General features: G+C 51.5%; 1 protein-coding gene across 1 annotated transcript in view; it reads left to right on the top strand.

Moving 5' to 3' along the window:
- Nucleotides 1–19,921, top strand: part of LOC143432983 (uncharacterized) — a 51,309-nt gene that overhangs the window by 8,106 nt on the left and 23,282 nt on the right. Inside the window, exon 2 of the mRNA XM_076910010.1 lies at nt 17,872–18,202. Coding sequence (XP_076766125.1) covers nt 17,872–18,202 — 331 coding nt within the window. The remainder of the gene's footprint in view (nt 1–17,871; nt 18,203–19,921) is intronic.

Here is a 19,921-nt window from a genome sequence, read left to right as displayed (position 1 = left end):
CCGGTGGAACGATCTGAAGTATGCGAAACGCGGGACGGGGCTGAACCGTGTAGTCGGGTATCGTAAAGTGTGATTTATTCGACTAATCCCCCCTTTGGTCGCGCGCGTAATTATCCCGTATAACGCCACGTATAAGCCAATTTATCCGGTGCGACTGGTAAAGTGGTCGCGATTCGATGTAATTCGCGCAATTCGCGCGGCCTGATTAGCCGCGCCTGTCGCTAATGCGTGCACGCGATAATCGTAACATCGAACGACGGCCAGCTATCGTCAGGTGAATGGTACCGTGGCTCGATGAAATCGGTAGGCGAGAGTTAACGCGGGAACTCTCCTCTACACGCGAGACTGTACACGGCCTATCCCAGCCGCTGTTATCCGTACAAGCAACCGGCGAATGCGACCGGTATCTCACGCGTGAAACGCACAATGTCGCAAACAAGAATGTCTCTACTCGCTTGCGAAAGGATGTCGTAAAGTGGTAAACTTGGGGGAGAAAAAAATCGCTTTTAATAAGCGACAAGCGTTAACGCGTGTTAGCACTTCCAGGGCCCAATTATCCTCGGTAAATAATATCCCGGCACCGTTTCATTATCGCTCGCGGGGAGTGATCAAGCGTTCGATTTGCATAAACGACAAGCGAGCCGGGGCGCCTGCGACAGGAAGCGTTGTTGTTCGAAAATATCGAGTAAAAAAAAAAACGATGTTAAACGACACGCGTGCAACTATTATACCGCCTCGCACGATTATTACGCGTTCTCGTAACGAGAGCAACGACAGTCGCAATGCCATTTTTTTCGCTCGCGTTTATTAATACGCAGTCTCGACTGCGTGATTAACCCCTTCGAGCACGATTAGCCACAAGTGGCTATACGTGGCTGTACCGTCGACATTCGACGCTCACGGAAGCTTCGACGCGGACGGTGAAAAGCAGAATGGCGAGCAGATCGTTTGGTCAATCCTCGCGAGAACAGCGTTCACAGTTTACCCTTTCGTCGTTATCCCAATCGGCTGGCACGGCGATCGAGCCGCGCCAGAATGCGGCTTCCAGAAAACACGTGCTTCTTTTACCCAGTGGCCCGTAGTGTTTGCATAGATGTTCCACCGTCTGTTTGCTCGTCGTACACCTTCGACGGCACCACTTACGATACTTATGTGTTCGCACGCACACCCAATATTTATGCAACGACTCGATCAGCTCGAGACACGCGATCCGATAATTTCGAGAGGACTTTTGTGTCAACAGGCGCGGACGCGGCCGCTACTCCTACACCCGGATGCTTCGCCTTTGATTATTCCATTTTTTCCCCCGTTTTCTTTCTTCGCAGCAACTCGCTCGATTGCACGGCCTCGCGATCGATCGAGGTAATCGGCGCCAGTCGGCTCCCACATTTTTCTCCAGTCACATTAAACAATTACACCGTGAATCAGCGTCGTCATTAGAACAACTGATTGCCGTACGACTCCGGTTGAAAACTTAATTCAGGTTTTTTCCGCCCCGATCTTCGAGGCGATTAGAATGAAAAGCGGTAAACGCTAGTCGACTGGTAAATAATTCATGCCACGGTGATGATTTATCTCGCGAGCAAGCGCCGGCTACGAGCTATCTCCAGCCGATGGAACGGCTTATTTAATTGCACAGCCTGATAGCCGAGCTCTCTAATTAGTTACACGTCTGGCGATGTCTTCGAATCGGAAACGATGATTTGGCCGCCGCTGGTAGATTCAATGGTTCTCGATTGCCGGGTAATAAAGCAGTTTCGCAAGGAAAGATTGACTTCTCGCGTGGCGAGGCGAACGCCTCGAGCCGTAGGGGAGGGGAAAAAAAAATCGGAATGACAGGGGCCATTAACTAACGGTAAACGTTGCAAAACTGACGTTAATCGAGACGCGATCGCAACCTCACGGGCCGATGATCCGCGGGAGAAATTCCACGGGATCACCAAATGGTATCTATCGCGGCTCGCCTACTCGCGTTACATAGAGTGGGACCGTTCGCGTTAGTTCGCTAAGAGGATCGTAAACGTTTCTAGCATCGGTTCATAAATCAACGCGTCGTTCCGCCGGACGATTTTACCTACTCCAAACGGGCGATCGAACTCGGGGCAAAAAGAGAGCAAAGGTGGAGGGAAAAGTCGATCGCGAGACGCCAGGGCTTGGGTTAGGACCCGATGAATCACGCGTGCGAGAGGATCGAACCGCGTTCGCCAGGGGCCAATTAAAATGGAACCGCGGAAATCGCGCTTGAAACGCGATCCGCAGACCTCGCGGGCTCGCGAGGATTTAAATTCGCTTGTTACGCGAGCGTCTCGTTCTTCCTACGCGCGACGGCGTATAGTCCCTCCATAAATATGCATGCAACAGCGCGAACGTTAATAACCGATCGAGCGTAGAGCGTTGGCTAGCCAACAGCCCCGGCCCGACCGATGGAATTTTACCTTTGACATTCAAACGCGGAACGCTTTCCCATCGCGAATTACCCAACGCCCATGGGCGGGCGCACTAATTAACGATTCCTTACGGGAGGAGGGGGAGGGAGATCGGCAGACCCGGCGGTCGGCTGATCGAGCGACGATCAAAGTGAAAATTAGCGATAAGAAACGCGGCTGTCGTCCCGATCGCGGGTTGCACAACGAAAATGTCAGGAAGATTTCGCTCTCTCGCTCGTTACCTTACGTAAATAACTCGAGCCCGTCGAGCAGTGCTCCAAAGCGATTCCTGGTGCGTGGCTCGCGTGGAAATCGACAATTTCCCGTCCGATCTGCAAGTACAAACGAGTCGACCGGGAAGGAGGCACGCGCCTAATTGGATATCGCGATCCGATCGGCGTGCCCAATTTGTATATGCGCGGTTAATTAGACGATTGATTAGCATCGAATTCGAGGGAAAGCGCAGTGGCAAACGGGGAATAAATTATCGTCGTTGGGGATTTCCAACGACGCGAAGCCAGGCCGCGAAGTCGACGAAAAAGTTTTCGAGGACGAGCGTTGGAACAACTGTTCGACGCTAAGGGAACGGCGATTCGAAGCCGTCGAGCGATGTTACACAACGTTACGGCAACATCATCGACGAATTTACAGTTATGTTAATAACGATCCTTGAGTCGACGCGTCTAAGCAGACGGCGTTGGATCGCGTGGATCGCGTGAAACGCGAGAGGCCAACTGGCCGCCTCCCAGTCGAAGTCTAGTTTATTTTCGCGCGAGAGGGAAATGGGAAATTTCAAACAATGCACCCAGATCCGATTGATCTAGTTCGCGCAAAGCGTAGGAGGCTGCAAGCCGCAAAGATTTTCGAGATAAAGTCAACGAACCTTTACCAAGATCCCAGCGCTTTGATGCTCCGCGGATGCCGTTTCACTGTATCAGACTTATACTATGATCGAGTACCCGAGCGTACTAATCGACCAGAAAATAATATCAACTTGATTGAGTCTCGACTATCTCACTGCGTAACGATAAAAGTCGAACCTCGAGCGAATAGGGAACTATTCGTGAATGGTTCTTACGAAACACAAAACTCGAGGGCTCGAGCGATCTTGAGAAACAGTGAGCAAGGAAATAAGAAGAGGCTATTTCTGCTTTCGGATAAGAAAACGTATTTGACTTAATTCTAACAGTAATTACAATTGCATTGAATAAAATACTTGAAACTAAATACTTCAAACTAAACACAGATGTATCCCACGGTGATCCAGCATCCATCCAGTGGCGATCCGGCGATGAATTCTTCAATTTAATTTAACTTAAACTATAGCCTAACTACTTATACCATTTGCAATCCAATTGAAAGTTTCAAAGTGCTGAAGAGGATTTGGAAAATTTCGATTGAATTGCAAATGACTTAAATCTACGCACGTAGTCCTTAGCTTGATATCGTTTTCGAGAGCGCAATCTCTCGAAAACGTTACCAAGGGCCCAGGTCCACCAGCGGGGAGGTGACTACGCAGGGACCCATCCCTAATTTCCCTAATCCCATCCACCCTCCATTACATCTGTGTGTTCTCGGTACAGAAGGTACCGAGAACTGACTCTACTTTAATCATTCAAACGCGGAATCCATAATACATTCTCCAAAATCTCTATTAAATTTTGGAGATTGTAGTATGGACTTTACGAAAGGGATGACAAGAAATGCCATTTTCTTACCCAAAGTGAAATTTGTAATGTGAATCTACTGACACTTTGAAAAAATTAAAGTGTTTTACGGTACGATATTTAATTATTAAATTAAAGTTAAGAGAAGAAACTAATTTCAACTAAGAATTGAGATAAAATTCGCGACGCGATCAAAACGAACAAGTAGCGATAAACCTGCGTTAGATTCTCGCGAGAGCATTCTACCCGATGGTTCAACACTATCCACTAGGCGAACCATACCCGACGCGAATCGCGAACAAGTTATGCCACGTCTTACGACGAAACAGCTGATACCACGCTCTCCCCAATGGTGAATGCGGGTACCATCAAGAATTCAGCGAGGCTTAGCAGTAGGACGCATTGCCCAACGACAAGAACGAACTTCGTAGACCGCCCCAAGTCGTCTTACAGCAGGTCCGAAGACCCCAGCGACACGGGGTAGGAGCTACTCGGAACGAACCTGCGTGAGCGCGTCCAATGTACTAAGCCTATACCCAAGTCGAGTACCCAACGGGCGTACCAATCGACAAGGGCTGCGAAATCTCAATGGGCACCGAAAACCACATCAGTTTGATTGAGTATCGACTATTTCGCTGCGTGGCTATAGAAAATTAAATCTCGAGCGAATAGAAAAGAAAAGAAAAGAAAAGAAAGGCTACGTGAAGCGATTTCACGTAGTAGAAACTTAGAATGCTCAAGGGAGAATGTAACGCTTGTTTATCGGTACTGACTACACGCGATTGTAGAAAAGGATATTTCTCACTTTGAATAAGAAAATGGATTCCTTTACAATTTTGTTACAATTCAGTTACAATTAAATTGCTTAAATCTAAGTGCTTATAACTAAGGACGCACGCATCCCACGGCGATCCAACGGTGATCCAGCTGTGGCTCAGCTGTGGTCCAGCGTCTAATGTAGAATTCAAGGAAGGAAGATTAGCAAGAAGGAAGATAGAATTTCATTGAAATGAAGAAGAAACGAAACGGATTTCGACACATCGAATGACGAAACAACTTCGGAGAAAATTCGATAAAGTTTAAGATTCCCCTTTGGAAGGAATTTTGGAAAAGGTGAAACTCCAGCGCTGTATTCACCGGAAATACCATGTTCTCATTGCCAAATATAAAGAGAATAATGATACTGGTTTACGATCACAGAATATAAAATCGTTGATCAACCGCAGAAATTAAAATAAAGTAGAGATCAAGTCGATTTCCAGACATTAAACAATCCTCAGTCGAGAACAAACACCACAGAGAGATAGAAATGACTACAAAATTACTACTAAAAAATAATGAGAATTGAGCCTAATGAACTGATTAACGTCGACCATAATTATACCCCATTGAGATAAATTAGGGAAGTCAGGATTGAAGGGATTCAGGTTACACAGTTATAAAATTACATTATATTTATGTACAGATATGTTCATTAAAATTAACTTAAACTATTTGCAGTCCAACTTAAACCTTCAAAGTCCTGAAAAGGACTTGAGAGATTTAAATTGTACTGCAAAAGACTCGATACTAAAAGTACCAGTGATTAAATTATTCTAATCTACTAGAAAGTTAGTGAAATAATAGTTGGATAATGAAATAAATAAATGAAATAATTAGCAATGATTAGCAATGATTAGCATTGATAGCAATGATCTATGAAATCTTTATACAAGACAGAGAAGTTGTAAATCGTAATCTTTTAACTGATTCTGATACTTTTAGTATCGAGTTTACAACTATACTTATATCTACGCGCGTAGTCCTTAGCTTGATACTGTTTTCGAGAGACCGGTCTCTCGAAAACAGTACCAAGGGCCCAGGCCCACCCCGTGGAGGTGACTACGCAGGGACCCATTCATTATTCACTTATCAATCGACAGGTAAAAGTCGTTGTCATTACTGTCCACTTACCGTCCACCACCATCCACAATCATCCACCAGTGTCCACCACCCTTCGCTACTCCACCCCCGTCCACCGCTGTCCACCTCTATCCACCGCCGTCCACCGCTGTCCACCACCGTCCACCATCGCCCACAATCATCCACAAGTGTCCACAAGTGTCCACAAGTGTCCACAAGTGTCCACAAGTGTCCACCACCCTTGGCTCATACACAAGTGTCCACAAGTATCCACAAGTGTCCACTACCCTTGGCTCGTCCACAAGTGTCCACTACCCTTGGCTCGTCCACAGGTAGCCACCAGAAGCCACCAGTCTCATCCGCACCCTGACCTTCTCGCCTCGACGTCCAAACGGCCAAAAGACCCTTGACAGGCTCGCACCGCTTTTATACACACGTCCCCACTATCACCAACCCCCCACTGCCTCAAGGTTACAAGTTGATAAAATCAATTTTTGTACTATCTCAGCCCGTAATTTATTAATTTTCATAGTTTTACTATAAATTTATACTAATTGGTCTATACAGCATCTTTGTATGATCAACTCTCCACTTCTTTAAGAAAAGCGAGAGAGATATTGTCTAATAAGGAAATATATTAACCGTGTTCCGGTTAATTTCGATCAAAGAATGGCACGATGCGATAGTTTTTAATCAAATATTCGGCATGTATCGTTTCTTTATTGGCAATTATTCTTATCGACGGATTAAAAATCGTGTTCAAGGTAGTAAAGTTACAGAAAACATATTTGGAAACGGATTTTTCACGGATAAAAATGATAACCGATCGCGTTAATTATAATTTTCCATTTCGATGCGAAGTCTGGAGATTAACAGCCGGTCGAAGCGGTATTGCGAGCTTCGACCCTCCGGTGGTACCAAACGACTAACGATGGACGGAGCTTCCGGCGAAGCTGCAGCCTCCCCGCGATAATCGCACAACTCGGAAGCGACACGTTCCAATTCAGAACAGCCCGAAGCGTTCGTTAGAATTATTACGGCCAACGCGACGGCTCGGTTCGTATCGTTATCCGTCGACCTGAAACCGTTGAGACACGATACGGGTGCGATAATGCACTGTTCCGTCCCGTTTATCCTCCGGTGCGTTACTCGTCGCCGGCGTCACGCGTCGCCGCGCTAAAGCTTCCTCCTCCAAGCGAGTTCGATACATTTTATCGCGTTCCGCTTCGATATTCCCACTGGCAATTAACCAGTTCCCGAACCCGTCCCGATTTAATCTCTCGGATCGTAACAAATCATCGTCATCCCGCCCGCGGGCTCGAGACCAGGAGTATTTCGCAACCGTGTTCGATCCGTGTACCTATTGATCCGAACACGATTTTATCCGGAATGTATCGACGACGGTTGGACACGTGTATTGTAACGCTCGCTTCCGCGCCATTCGTCTTCGAACCGCCGCCTCGACGTTGGCATTCGCTCGAAGCAACAGTTTCGTAACGCTTACGGGCCTGTTTCCCAGAAACGTGAACTGCTCGCGCGAATATTGATGAGACGAATTCGTCGATACCCATTGATGTCACCGTCCTGGCTGATTCGCGCCGCGGCGGGAACGCGCGTGGAATTACAGCGATGCGTGTATACCGAGATATGTCGAGAATAAACGCGAGCTGGCTAGCTGACTGGCTGGCTGGCTGGCTCTACCAGCTCTGGCTTCTCGGCAAAAACCGACGCAGACTGCTGGGCGTTTCGTCGTCGGTACGTATCGGGTACGAACAGACGGACAGGCTCTCCGCTCGCGCCCAACACCCAGTCGATTGCGATGTCACGTTGTTTTGCCTCGATTTGCATGCCTCCCGAGCCTCGACAAGCTGACAGCCTCGTTGCCCGCGTCGCAATTCTATCCGGACACCGATGGTTAATTGCTTCATTGTGTTAGACGGTTAAACTTCGCCCGTGTCATACGGCCTGTTACCTGGCTCGCGAAGAGCAGAACCACTCCGCGGCTTTCATACTCCACCACGCGATGACGTACGTTTCTTTTCCTCGAATCGACTTTTACCGCGCGCGGTCTTTCACTATTCGCTTTCTACCACCTTCCTCCTCGTTCGTTAGGACGCTACGCAACTGTTCCTAACGCGCAAACAAGCGAACGCACCGGGCCCGGTGTCAAAGGTGAAAACACGCGCGTCGAGAGCGAGGAGCTTTCTTTCGCGGTGCAATAATCGCGCGCGAGTGACAATGGTAATTGCGCGAGAGAGAATGGTCATCATCCCCCGGCCAGCGTCGTCGATTATCGTAGCGGGACGCTCTCGAGCGTACGCGTGCAACCAACAGGGTGGCTAGCGATCGGTTGCTACGAGGAGAAGAGCAACGACCCTTCCGTGGCACGGACCGTCCACTTGGTTTACTAACATTCGCCAGCTAAGCATCGCGACACTCGTCTATCTTCAGCACCGCTGGGTGCTATTTCGGCGGCGGCGCGCCAAACCGCGAGCAATTCAATATGCACGCCCTTGTCCACCCTTTCGCGACCCTCCTCGCGTTCTTTTTACCGCCGCGCGGGAAATTCCTCGCCTCTGCTCGCCTCGATCGTCGAGGAGGCACCTCTCGTTGCGTCACTTGCTTCGCGCGCGCGATTAGTCACGGGATATTTCCGAACCGTTGAAAACTAACAGCTTAGTGTCCGTCCGATCGGGTTAAGGCCGCTACTTATTGAGCCGTTAGAGTGGAAGGTGTGCCGATCGCCGTCAGCCGTCGTTAAACTGATGAACGACTAGTAAATTCGAAACGAAACGCGATCCGTGCCATTTCGCGGCTACTCGAGTGTTCCCTCGCGACGCTTGGGCGACCGAAACCGACTTCCGCTCGGGGGCGTGGATCGATCCGAGGGAAGCGTCGCGATCTCGCCGCGTAATTGGAAGGAACTCGAGGCCGGTGACATTTTTTCCAGCGGAGAGTTAATCGTTTTAGCCACAGCCACGCGCGTCTGTACGGAGAGTCGAGTGTCGTCCGAGGGTCGAGAAGAAACTGGCAATTACGGCCGCCATAAAGCACGCGTAGGGAAAGGTGCGTGGAACGAACGCGGCGTTACACGCAGCGTCGGACAATGCGCCTTCGGGTTCAATTATCTTAATTATCTCCTTCTCACGCCCCTGCGATATAAATTGCGAGGTGGTACACCTGCACGGTCGTGTACCTGCCGCGACAACGCGTCTGGCGCGACGGACATGGATCGAGGGGCTGCCAGGCCGATTTTCCAGCGAGCTGTTCTTGTTTATTCGTGGCTAAACGAGAATTTAGATGGAATACCGATAGATCGGGGACTAGAGCCGGTTCGGTCGTTATCCGCGTCGCTGCTGGCACACGCGCTGCCACATTAACGTCGTCCGAGATGTCGCGTCGGAGCGAACGTGTTCCCCTTGAGAAACTTGGTACACGCGGTGGCAACAACAACGACGACGACGACGACGACGATGACGAAGAAGACGGCGGCAACGACGACGACGACGACGACACGAAACTGGTCCAACGCCAGGGCACGAGTTTCTCCGACGAGCAGCCCTGAAGAGGATACTCGCGCGAATAACGGACCCGCATATTAGTTATTCATCGCGCGACATTGTTTTACAATTACACGCGCCTAGCTGAGACCTTGTGTCTTTTTTTCCGCGAACAATGGGATCGCCGCGGCGAGGACGGGACGAAAGCTTCGCTCGTCCGACTTTGCGTTCCCTTACCCGACCACCGCTGAGCTATTAATCGACGCAAGTTACAGAGCGTTCGAGAAAAATGGAAATCGTGACTTTGGCATCCCTCGAAGCTGAGCCCCGCGATCGCTCCGCGTTAATCGCCAGTGCTGGCGGTAAATTACCGGCTAGGCAGCCGTGACGTCGAACCGAGTCGCTGGACAACTCCGAGGTGACGGTTATCCGCTCCATTTCCCGAAAGTGTGCGCGATTGATTTAAGGCGCACCGAGCGATTGCACCTTCGAGCAATTATTCGTTGGAGAACGCGATAAACGACGCGGCGGTTGTTGCGCGCGCTCAGCCGACTCGCACGCACACCGTCGCGGAAAGAGTTGCACCGCGATCGCGAGTTTCTTCCCGCGGCGTTATCGATGAATAATTTACGCGTCTGTCGAGAGAGCCGATCGCGATGAACGGTGGAAACTTTTCGAATACATTAGCGCAGCCGACCAAGGTTTGCGCGCGAAATCGTGGCCGGGGATCGGTGTGCTCGGTGGTCGCATCGCCTCGGACAAATGGAGAAACGGGCGCGGAGAGGACGTCGCGCGTTCGGATAAAAATAGTTGACCCGCTTGAAAATGCAAGCTACCGCCTCGAAAGCGTCTGCCCAACGGACGACCAACTATGCGTCCTCCCCGCGGCCATCGGGACCGTCGAATCGCGTCTCTGAAGGCAACCAGCCGCGCTTTGTCTTTTTATTATGGGCGGGCGACGTCATCGGTGAATGAATATTAATGGTCGTGTATCGGGCATTTCGAGCAGACGCGCGCGATTTTAATCAGAAACACCACCGGCTCCCATTATCGATTCATTACCGTTTCGCAGTCGCCCCGTCGAAATTCAATTCCGTCTACGCGTGTCGAGGAGCGCAGCGAGTCGTCGCGCGCTCGAACGCGATCGCGATACGCTTAAATCTCGATCGAGGTCGTCGATGCGTTCGATTTGCGGGAGGAACTGTTGGAGCGCGAGGAGAAACGACGGAACGACGCTCGAGGTAGGAAACGAGATTGCATCGAGACGGATGCGTTTCTCCCCCGAGGTCCCTGCGCATTCGCGGAGCCGCGTTCGTTAAAAGATGACGAGGCGCGTCTCGATTTTTGCCGTCCGCTAATGAAACTGTAAACGCGCGGCTTATTAGAAGTCCCAGTCGCAGACGTCTACTCTCGTTATTAACGCGACTTTTACCGCGATCGGTTCCCGTTACCGCTAATAGGTATTCCGCGTCCGATCGTCCCGAAGCTGAAATGAATGGAGCGACCCTATTTGGCCGGAGGAACGAGTTCTTTCAATGAAAACCACCTTGTATGAACGAACCAGCCTCTCCTCCGTGACCCTCCTTCTCTACGGCCGGCACGAGAAACTGAACGCGAGCCGGTAGCAAAAATACTACGCTATTCCGCGCGTTCATTCAGCTCCGCGGCGGCGATCTCCTCGATCCGTAGAGACACGCGCGCGAGTGTTGTCCCCCGGACGAGTTCTTTTCCGCGTTTGTCCACCGGTTGCGCGATGGGAGAATCTTTCCGTCCACACGGTGGGACGTGACAGGGGAATTGAATGGGAAAATGTAAAAGGCAACGATGACTCGTCCAATTCCGCGTAACGATATGATGCGTATCGTCCGTGTCGGCTGCCAACCGCATAGTTCACCGAAGAGAGAAAGAGAGAGATGTTTCCTGTGCCGAGGTGGTTAACAGGGCCTCGCGGGGAGCTACACGCCCCGGAATGCGAACGCGTTCGGTTAATTAAGCATGGACAAGGCGAATCGTCGATGGTCCTTGCGCTCGCGCGTTACGTGGCATGCGTCGACGCGTCATTAAAACTGCTGCACGGTTCGGTGGTTCGGTATCGGAGCGATGCCGATCTAGATCCGTTCGATCGACTCGTGGCACGATCGCTTCGATCGTTAAACGAGCTTCCTTTATTTTCACCTCGCGTTTCGTCTAACGATCGATCGCGTCGATAGGGCGCGATTTTCGATGCGACCTCCGGGTTCGTTGACGTTCCAACGAAATCGCATATCTCTCTCTCTCTCTCGCATTCGATCTGGTAATTCGCGACGTTAAGCACGAGCATTGTCTTACGGTGGAGAGAGAGATCCGTTCGTCGATACACGTCGCAGCGGCTGCCGATAGATTTATCGTAGCTCGCTGCCAGAGGAGCACGGATAAATAAATTTCCAGGCATTTATTTATCTTGAAGACTTTCTAAAGGAGTGTCGACGGCCGTGTGCAGTGCCGTGTTCTGCAAGGCGTGAATACGAGATGATGTCATCCGGCCGCGTTGCACCTTCTACCCTATTAACGGTCAGCAACTGTGCGTCGGAGAACTTCTGGATGATCTCATTGGTTAGCGCAAATGAACGATGTCAAAGTGCGCGCTACTTGATTCATTCCTTTCGATCCCGTCCTCCGTCTACGGACCAACGGACTTTTGACCCTGACGGTTTTCCATTTTCATTGTTCCAATTATCCCCGTTAATTACCAGAGATCGCGCGAGCGGCGATAAAAACCGCGCGAGGGAACGCGTGGAGGACCGGTGGTGCCCCGCGGTTCAGAAGTGACAGTGAGAGAGTGGAATTTGGGCGTGGAATTCGTCACGCTCCCATCCACAGAGCTGTTGGAACGAAACGAGAGGAGCAAAGTTTCTAAATAATCCGAGATATTCGCGTCAGAGGGGATATTTCGACGTTGACGAAATCCTGTACAGGTCAGAGGCGAACTGAACGGTTCGATTTACGGTAGGAGACGATCGAGCGTCGAAGACGAACACCGCGGGTATGAATCATCGAAAATGTTACTCGTATATTAATCCGTGGTAACTCGTCAGACGGACCACCCGCGAAAGAAAGGAAAGAAAGGGGTGCATCGATCATAAATTATCTATGAACCTGTGACTAACGCCGCGGAGAAAGCCGCGCGAGCCGACCCCTCTGATTCACCTTTTGCAATTAAAATTCCGCGTGCCGCGACTCGTCGGCACGTAGAATGGAAGAAAAAATATGTCCCGGCTGGTAGGAAGCGGTCGATGGAAAAAAGTTGTTTGACAAGCGCATCCGGCGAGTGGCCACGTACCAGATGAATCGAGCATCGCGCAACGAACCCGATGCCTCGCGCTTCTTGCCTACAGTGCACCCCGCTAGGAGGACGAGCGTCCTACTAATTTCGCGTTTCACGCGCGACACGCGTCCCGTCGATCTTCTTCATCGATGGAATCGCCTCGATCACGAGCGAACGTTCAAATGGGTCGCGTCGAACAGGTTTCCTCTGCGAACGAGCATCGAATTCCGAACGAAGGTACGGCTCCGAGTGTCGGTTACGTCACGCATTTCTTTCCTCGTCGCGCCTAATTTTCATCCTCAGGGTCGCGTGCTCTGACATCACGAGATAAGCCGTGGTGCGAACGTTCTCTGGAGCGTGTCGCATAAATTGGAGCGCAACCGGACGTAACCCGAATGTATAATCGTCCCATTCCCGAGCACGTGCGGCTGTCCTCGGTTAAATCGTAGCGGAACGTTCCACGCTACGAGACCGCCGCCTCTCGAGGATCGTTTACGTCGAAACTACCGCGCGAATGGCTGATTTCCGTCGATCGATCATCGAAGCGAGCGCCGCATTTCCTCGCGGCTCCGTTTCCTAAACAAGTTCGAGGCGTTGCACAGCCGGAACCGATCCCTCGAGAGGCTCGATTTCGCGACGTCGTGTTGGAGTTGCGTTGCGCAGGCGAACGGATCTTGCAGACTTTCGATATCTCCGTGTACTTTGGACGGGCGCCAGTTTCACCGTTAGAAAGAATGATATTTTCGTTGGCGGTGCCGGTAAAAATATTCAGCAAAAGTCTACCGGAGCGGGACACGGTTCGAGGCCGGTCGGACGGAGCCACCGGCTGTTATCGTAAGTAATGCGGGCGAAATAAAAAGCCCCGCGAAAGAATGTCCAAATATTTGCCCGGGGATTTCAAAACAGACGCGAGTACGAGAGAAAAAGTGTGAAACGCGACGCGATGGAACGCGATGTTCCGATCGCATGGAAACTGGCAACGAGAGCACCGATAAAATCGTTCCTCTTAACGACGATAAGACCCCGTTTTCTTGGCTGCGAGGAGGCTGGGTCGAACGTGCTCGATCCAACCGCGACAAACGATCCTCGTCGTTGGCGAAACGAAAAACGCTCGACTAATGGACTCGACTATGACTCACGGAACGCAGAACAATCGGTCGTCTTCGAATCAATTACCGTTAACAGGCAGCGATAGCATCGACGATTAATAATCGCACGATAATCTATTCAAACGTACGTACGAACTGGCACGAAGCTGTCGAGAAGCTATCGAGAAGCGCGGAACCACGTGAAATATCGTTTCGATCGGTGATCGGTCGGTGGCTGGCTCCAACAGCTGCGCGGGTACCATCCGTGCGATTAAGGTGCCCACGGTGTCTCGATCGATCGTCATTCATATCGATTAGCCCCGTGGGCGCGAATCCGTTCGCAGAAGTTACGGCAGCGCATTATCAATGACGATCGTCGTGGTCGGTTTATGGTCTCCCATGCTGAATACCAGCCGACTCGCGACTGGTAGACAGCCTGGCAGCCGGTCGATCCCTTTCTCGGAACGGTGAACCTGCGATTTGTATGGGGATCACACACGCCGAGTCCCCGCCGCGTTCGCCTCCACCGGCGGTGGTACATTCTGCATTTTTCCGCTGGCTCCCTCTCCTAATATCTTCTCCACGGTATCTCGCGTAGTTTAAAAATACCGAGGAGTGAAAGACAGCGGTCGTCTTCTCGCCTCGCGTCTCTCGCTCGCCTCTCCCGTCTGGCTTTCCGCTTCGTTACCGCGTAAATCGACTCGCGAATATTAGTCCCCCACCTCGACTCGGCTGCTTTCGTAACGCGTCACGGATACGAACGTGAAAACGAGAGAGACTCTATCGCCGGGGTTCCGAGTTCGCCTATCCGGTGACGTAAAGGCCGGATATAAATCGAGAGAAGTTTGCCAAGCGCGCGACTCGATATCGCGGGTAAACCTCGTAAACGGTGAAAGAGAACGTTGTTTTGGCAGTGGCGAATGTTGGACTAAATTAGGATGGTCACCGATCAACGGATAAAGGAAGACGGGTTTCCGCTCGTTTTCGACGGCTCCTACGGAACGACGTGACTAACGCGAAAATACGTGACCCAGATTTCCATAATATTAATGATAGGCTTCTCGCAGGAGATTCAAGTGGACCACCGGACTAGGTCTGTTGGGTGGTCCAACGGTCGAACGATGCCCGGGCCCCCGATATTTAATAACAGGAGGTGCAGCCCAAGTGCAGCAATGGTTCTTGACGGTCGCCACGGCGCGTAAGCTGCGTTTAAGGGCGCTTCCAGTGTTTCTCATCTCTTTTTTTTACAGGGAACGCCCGGTACCGTCCGACTCGAAAAGGTTGTTCTGCACCACCGTGAAAGAGCCGTCGTTGCCGCGAACCAAATTCCTCCCTTTCTTTCGTTCCCCGAAACCGGACTTTTTTACTGCCAGCCTCGCGGACCGGTCGATCATTTTGCAACGAGTCGCTCTTCGCGCTATCGTAAATCCCTCCGGACTCTGCACAAGCGTTTACGGTGAACGTTACGAAAGCCTGAATTTGAATAATTAACACACGACGTCTATAATGGCGCTAATAAGGACGCAACACCGTTCAATTCGCTTGTCGCGACAGCTTTCAGTTATAAAAGGTGGACAAGTGGTACCCGACTGCCGGATGCCGGAGGTCGGACGGTCCGAGTCGCGCGACGCAATCGTTCGCGCTGTTTTTCTCCGAGTCGTGACAACACACCGGGATCTTTTTCTTTTTCTACTCTTACGGGACGTACGCGCGTCTAATATTTTATAGCGGCGCGAAGACAATGCACGATAATGCACTTAACGACCGCCGCTCGGTCCTGCACCCGTACACCGCGTGCATATAAACGAACCCGATCTCTCCTCGTGATCTCTGCGCCGTTTCGATCGCCGCGAAACGATTTTCCATTTAATCGACCGCTCGCCCTCCCGTCCACCCTCGCGAGCGACCCGCGAAGCGGTGCTCGCTCGCGTAAATCAATCGACGGAATCGCAGGAACCGAGCGCGCCGATAAATCGTCGAAAACGCGGCGGCGCGCGATACGCGAGCATAATGTTTCCGTGACACCAGCTCGGCTACGGAATCGATTAATCATCGTCGAGCAGCCGGAGGAACGGCTTTCGTTTCGTGACGTGTGGTCCCTGGGTTTACAATGGTACCACCGGTACCTATGGTTTTAACGGGGTATTACGAGTTGGTCGTCGATTGTTTCACGACCGGCGGTGAAACCTTTCCGAACGATCGATCGGTTAACAGCGAACGTGGACGAGGTATCACCGCGAGACTTTGGATTTTTTCCCCAGTGAATTTTCGCGCATCTGTTCGCGACGTTTCGAGATGCTCGTCTCGATGACCCTTGACATCGAGCTGGTCGTAAAACGTGGACGTTCGATTCCTCGAAATCGATTCTCCTCCTCTTAACCGGCGTTTATCGTCAGCGTTTACGTTCGGACGTAATTACTCCGACAGCGAGTGGTATCTAATCGGACAGACGGACACACTAGATACGATTCATGGTTCGTAACGCGATGCTCGACGAGCGCGAAAATCCGCGAAGGGGACGCGAGAGAGGGATCGCGAGAGATTCCGTGATACGATTTTCATTGGTTTCACGGGAACTGGTGAAAGTGCACGAGAGATATATAAGACAGATGCAGGCGTCGTATCTAAAAGCGAGATTCACGGTAAGCGAGGATGGCTGGGTTTAAATTCGAGCCACGGCTGATCTCTCGCTGACCCCGATCCCTTCAAGGTTTTTAACGATAGCGCGCCGCGGATCGTTCCAATTTATTGCTGGCCTAGTCCGGTTTCCGCGATCGAAGATCAAAGCGAGCACAAGACAACCCTATATATTTTAATCTCCCTCGTACACCAGACCGCGGTAGCTTTGAAACATTCGAGAAGAACGCGAAGCGCCGTGGCTCGATCAAAGTGGCTCGAGCGTTTTCCTCTCGCAACGCGAAACATTCCTCGGCACGTGAATCACGCGCGTATTAAAACACGACAATCGGGGGGACAACGATAAACGGCGTTGCATAACGAACGATACATCGGTTTTCGAGTAATTGCTCGTATTGTGAACGCGTTCGGCGCCAGACAAGTTAATTCCAGCCGGCTTTGTCCGGTCGCTGATAAATTATTTCGAGTTTTACCCCCCATCAGACTCGAGACGCCGCTATCAGATCGAAGCCGCCTCGCCGAGGGATAAGTGAAAACAGACAGCCCGTTCGTTTGCCTTCGAACCGTTTCTATTCAATTACTCTGTTACCTCCTGGCGCAGAGAGACAGAGCGGAGAGATTTAAGGCGCATTGTTGGCTGGTGAGAGCGATGGTAAAAGGCTGCGAATTGTTCGAAGCCGCGTTAAAGCGTTGAAAATGATGCTCGAGTGGCCGGGCGTATCGACGGGGAGGGTGGCGTTTTTTCTATCACCGTAATCGGACCGCGGAGGTTCCGAAGAGCGCGGGTAAAAAGCCGCGTCTCTGAATGGGATCGCGAGAGTGCGAGTGGGCATAAAACGAAAGGCACGCGAACAAGAACCGACAGACGGCCACGAGTTTCGAGTGTCCATCGACGAGAGCCTCGCAGCTGGCAGCCGCGCGCGAAGTGTCGACCGTGAACGGGAGCATCTCGACGGTGAAAATTCTCCCCCGTGTTGCGCGTTGCTGTAGCGGGAGCGGGGACTGTTTCTATTAAGCGGCTCGAGATCAAACGATCCAGATGTTGCAGGCTGCGATTAAGCAGGTCTCTGTTCTCCTTCCGGAGGTGGCTACCGATGAGATGCAGATTCGCGTATTAACCGTATCTCCGGGTGAAAATCTCGCGATCTACAACGAAGGGAGCGGGCGCGTTGGCCCACCCAGGGACGCTCGCAAAATAAAAGAGATCCCCGGTGGGGATTTGTATCCCTTCTCGGATTCGTTCGACCCCACTGCGACGAGCTATCGCGCGAGCTAATCTTCTCTAGATAATATTCCGTGCCGAATGTTACGGGTAAAATTCATCAAGATTTCTTTCTTCGTCTTCAGGAGTACAACGACGACGAGGAAGAGGAGGAAACACCAGCCGCAACCACCGTGACGACGACGCCGAGGAGCACCACGAGCAGCACCACTACTCCGACCACCACCACCAGCACGACTACCACGCCTAGACCTGTGGTCACGCAGAATTACGATTACCGGGATCCAAGGTCGTACGAGGGTAGGAACACGGGACCCCAGTACAACGGGTATCAGTCGAAAAACGACTATCCCCCGATGTCGGCGCACAGCGTTCACAAGTGGCAGACTCTGGGCAATCGAGAGAGCGTAAAAGAAACCAGAAGCAACATGCAGCAGTACAATAAGAACGGGAAGAGTAAGTTGGCTTCGATCTGTGTGCCACAGTTGGATGGCTCGATCGGCGAAAAAAGAAAGTATACGCGGAGAAAAAGTTTGCCCCGGCAACCGCACCGTAATCGAGATTCCATCCCGACGATTTATGCAAATATTTGCGGGGTGCCCTCGAAACTGCACCTGTCTCGTCCCTCTCTCTCTCTCCCCCTCCTTCTAATAGCTGCATCGTTATTAATCGTCATTAAGTCAACGACGGTGGTCTTCCGTTCGCGTTCCGTCAAGGCGATGCCAATTATTTCTCGAACGCGAATACCGGGAGGACATCATCGATTTCGTTGCCTCTCACGATTAGAAGGCGTCGCACCTTCTCGAACGACGCGTCGAATTGCACAACCGGGTGTTCACTTTTCGTGACGGTACACACAACGGCTCTTCCTAGCAACGGTCGATCGCGTAACCGGGGTAAACGGAATGCCAAACAGCCTATTAATATGTAAATTAACGACAACGATTGCACCGTAGCGAGTGCGGTTGCCGCAACTACGGCCGCTGGTGCACGCGCGCGCCCCCGCCACCCCCTACACGGCGTGTTAATTCGCATCGAGGCGCTCGAATCGATTTGCCGCCGCTTCGGACACGCTGTCCGGCGATTACTCGCTCGATCGGCATTGTTCGCGGCGTATCGAAAAATCCCGCCGGCCAATTAAGAACGTTCGACTTTCGCCGGCGATCCGATTAATCGGAATCCGGGAATTCGCGGCTGGGACAGGTTCGTTAGGTAGGAAACGGAACAGGGTCGAGAGCGAGAGAAAAATCACGGACAATCAGATCTAATCCCTTTCTCTTTATAATACATTCCGGAATACGTTTGAATACGGGATGTTCGGCGAGGCGAGCATACTTCAGCTTCCCTGACGGTCGTGCCTCTATTGTAAACCCGCCGATATAATCTCGTGTCAGTGCAGTCGTGGCGAGAGTAACGCCTACGTTCCGAATTAGCATACAGCCAGATCGCCGGCGAAGATTGCCGCGAGAGAAAATAATTCCACCGTCCGCGGGGACATTTCCGAAACCTCTCTCGCCCCGAGCGGTTTTAATCGCGCTTCCGCGCCCCATCCGCTTCACCATCCGTCCCACCCCCTTTCCGTTTCCTATCGCGATCGTTCGTTTCATCCACGCTTGCCAAAACCACGCAATTTTCTCCTGCTCCCCGAAGCGAACGGAGAGAGAACGAATGACGCAAAGTCTTCCTCGAAGCGCAGCCTTGAGTGGTTGGTTGCAATTTCGCGCAACCCTCGCCCCGTCGTACCCGCGTTCGCTGACAAACGATAGTTTAATGAACGCCGAGTGGAGCGATGCGTCAGTGGAATTCCCGATCGCCTCCGGGTTCACCGATCGGTCGCAATTTTCGATTAGATACGAAGCGCGGTACCAACGACGCAGCTTGAACCGCGTTACACCGAACTTGACACGATTAACCCCGCTGGATCGACGCGACCCGGGCTGCACCGCCGGACGGTCCATAAACTTCTAATTTACAATCGTCTGGACGACGTACGGGAAAACTTTGTTAGACCGTTTCGCTAAAAATACCCGCACGGTTCGTCGTGACCGGACCGATGAATCTCTTGCCCCGTGGATACGTAACCGCGTACCAGAGACGCGAGGCTGGCTTTATTTATGCGCCGATTAACGCGCGTTTATATCTTAATATCAAGCCAGGATCGGGCAGTGAAACGCG

This window comes from Xylocopa sonorina, chromosome 2 (genome assembly GCF_050948175.1).
Source record: "Xylocopa sonorina isolate GNS202 chromosome 2, iyXylSono1_principal, whole genome shotgun sequence".
Lineage (NCBI taxonomy): Eukaryota > Metazoa > Arthropoda > Insecta > Hymenoptera > Apidae > Xylocopa > Xylocopa sonorina.
This window is presented reverse-complemented; position numbering and strand designations above follow the sequence as displayed.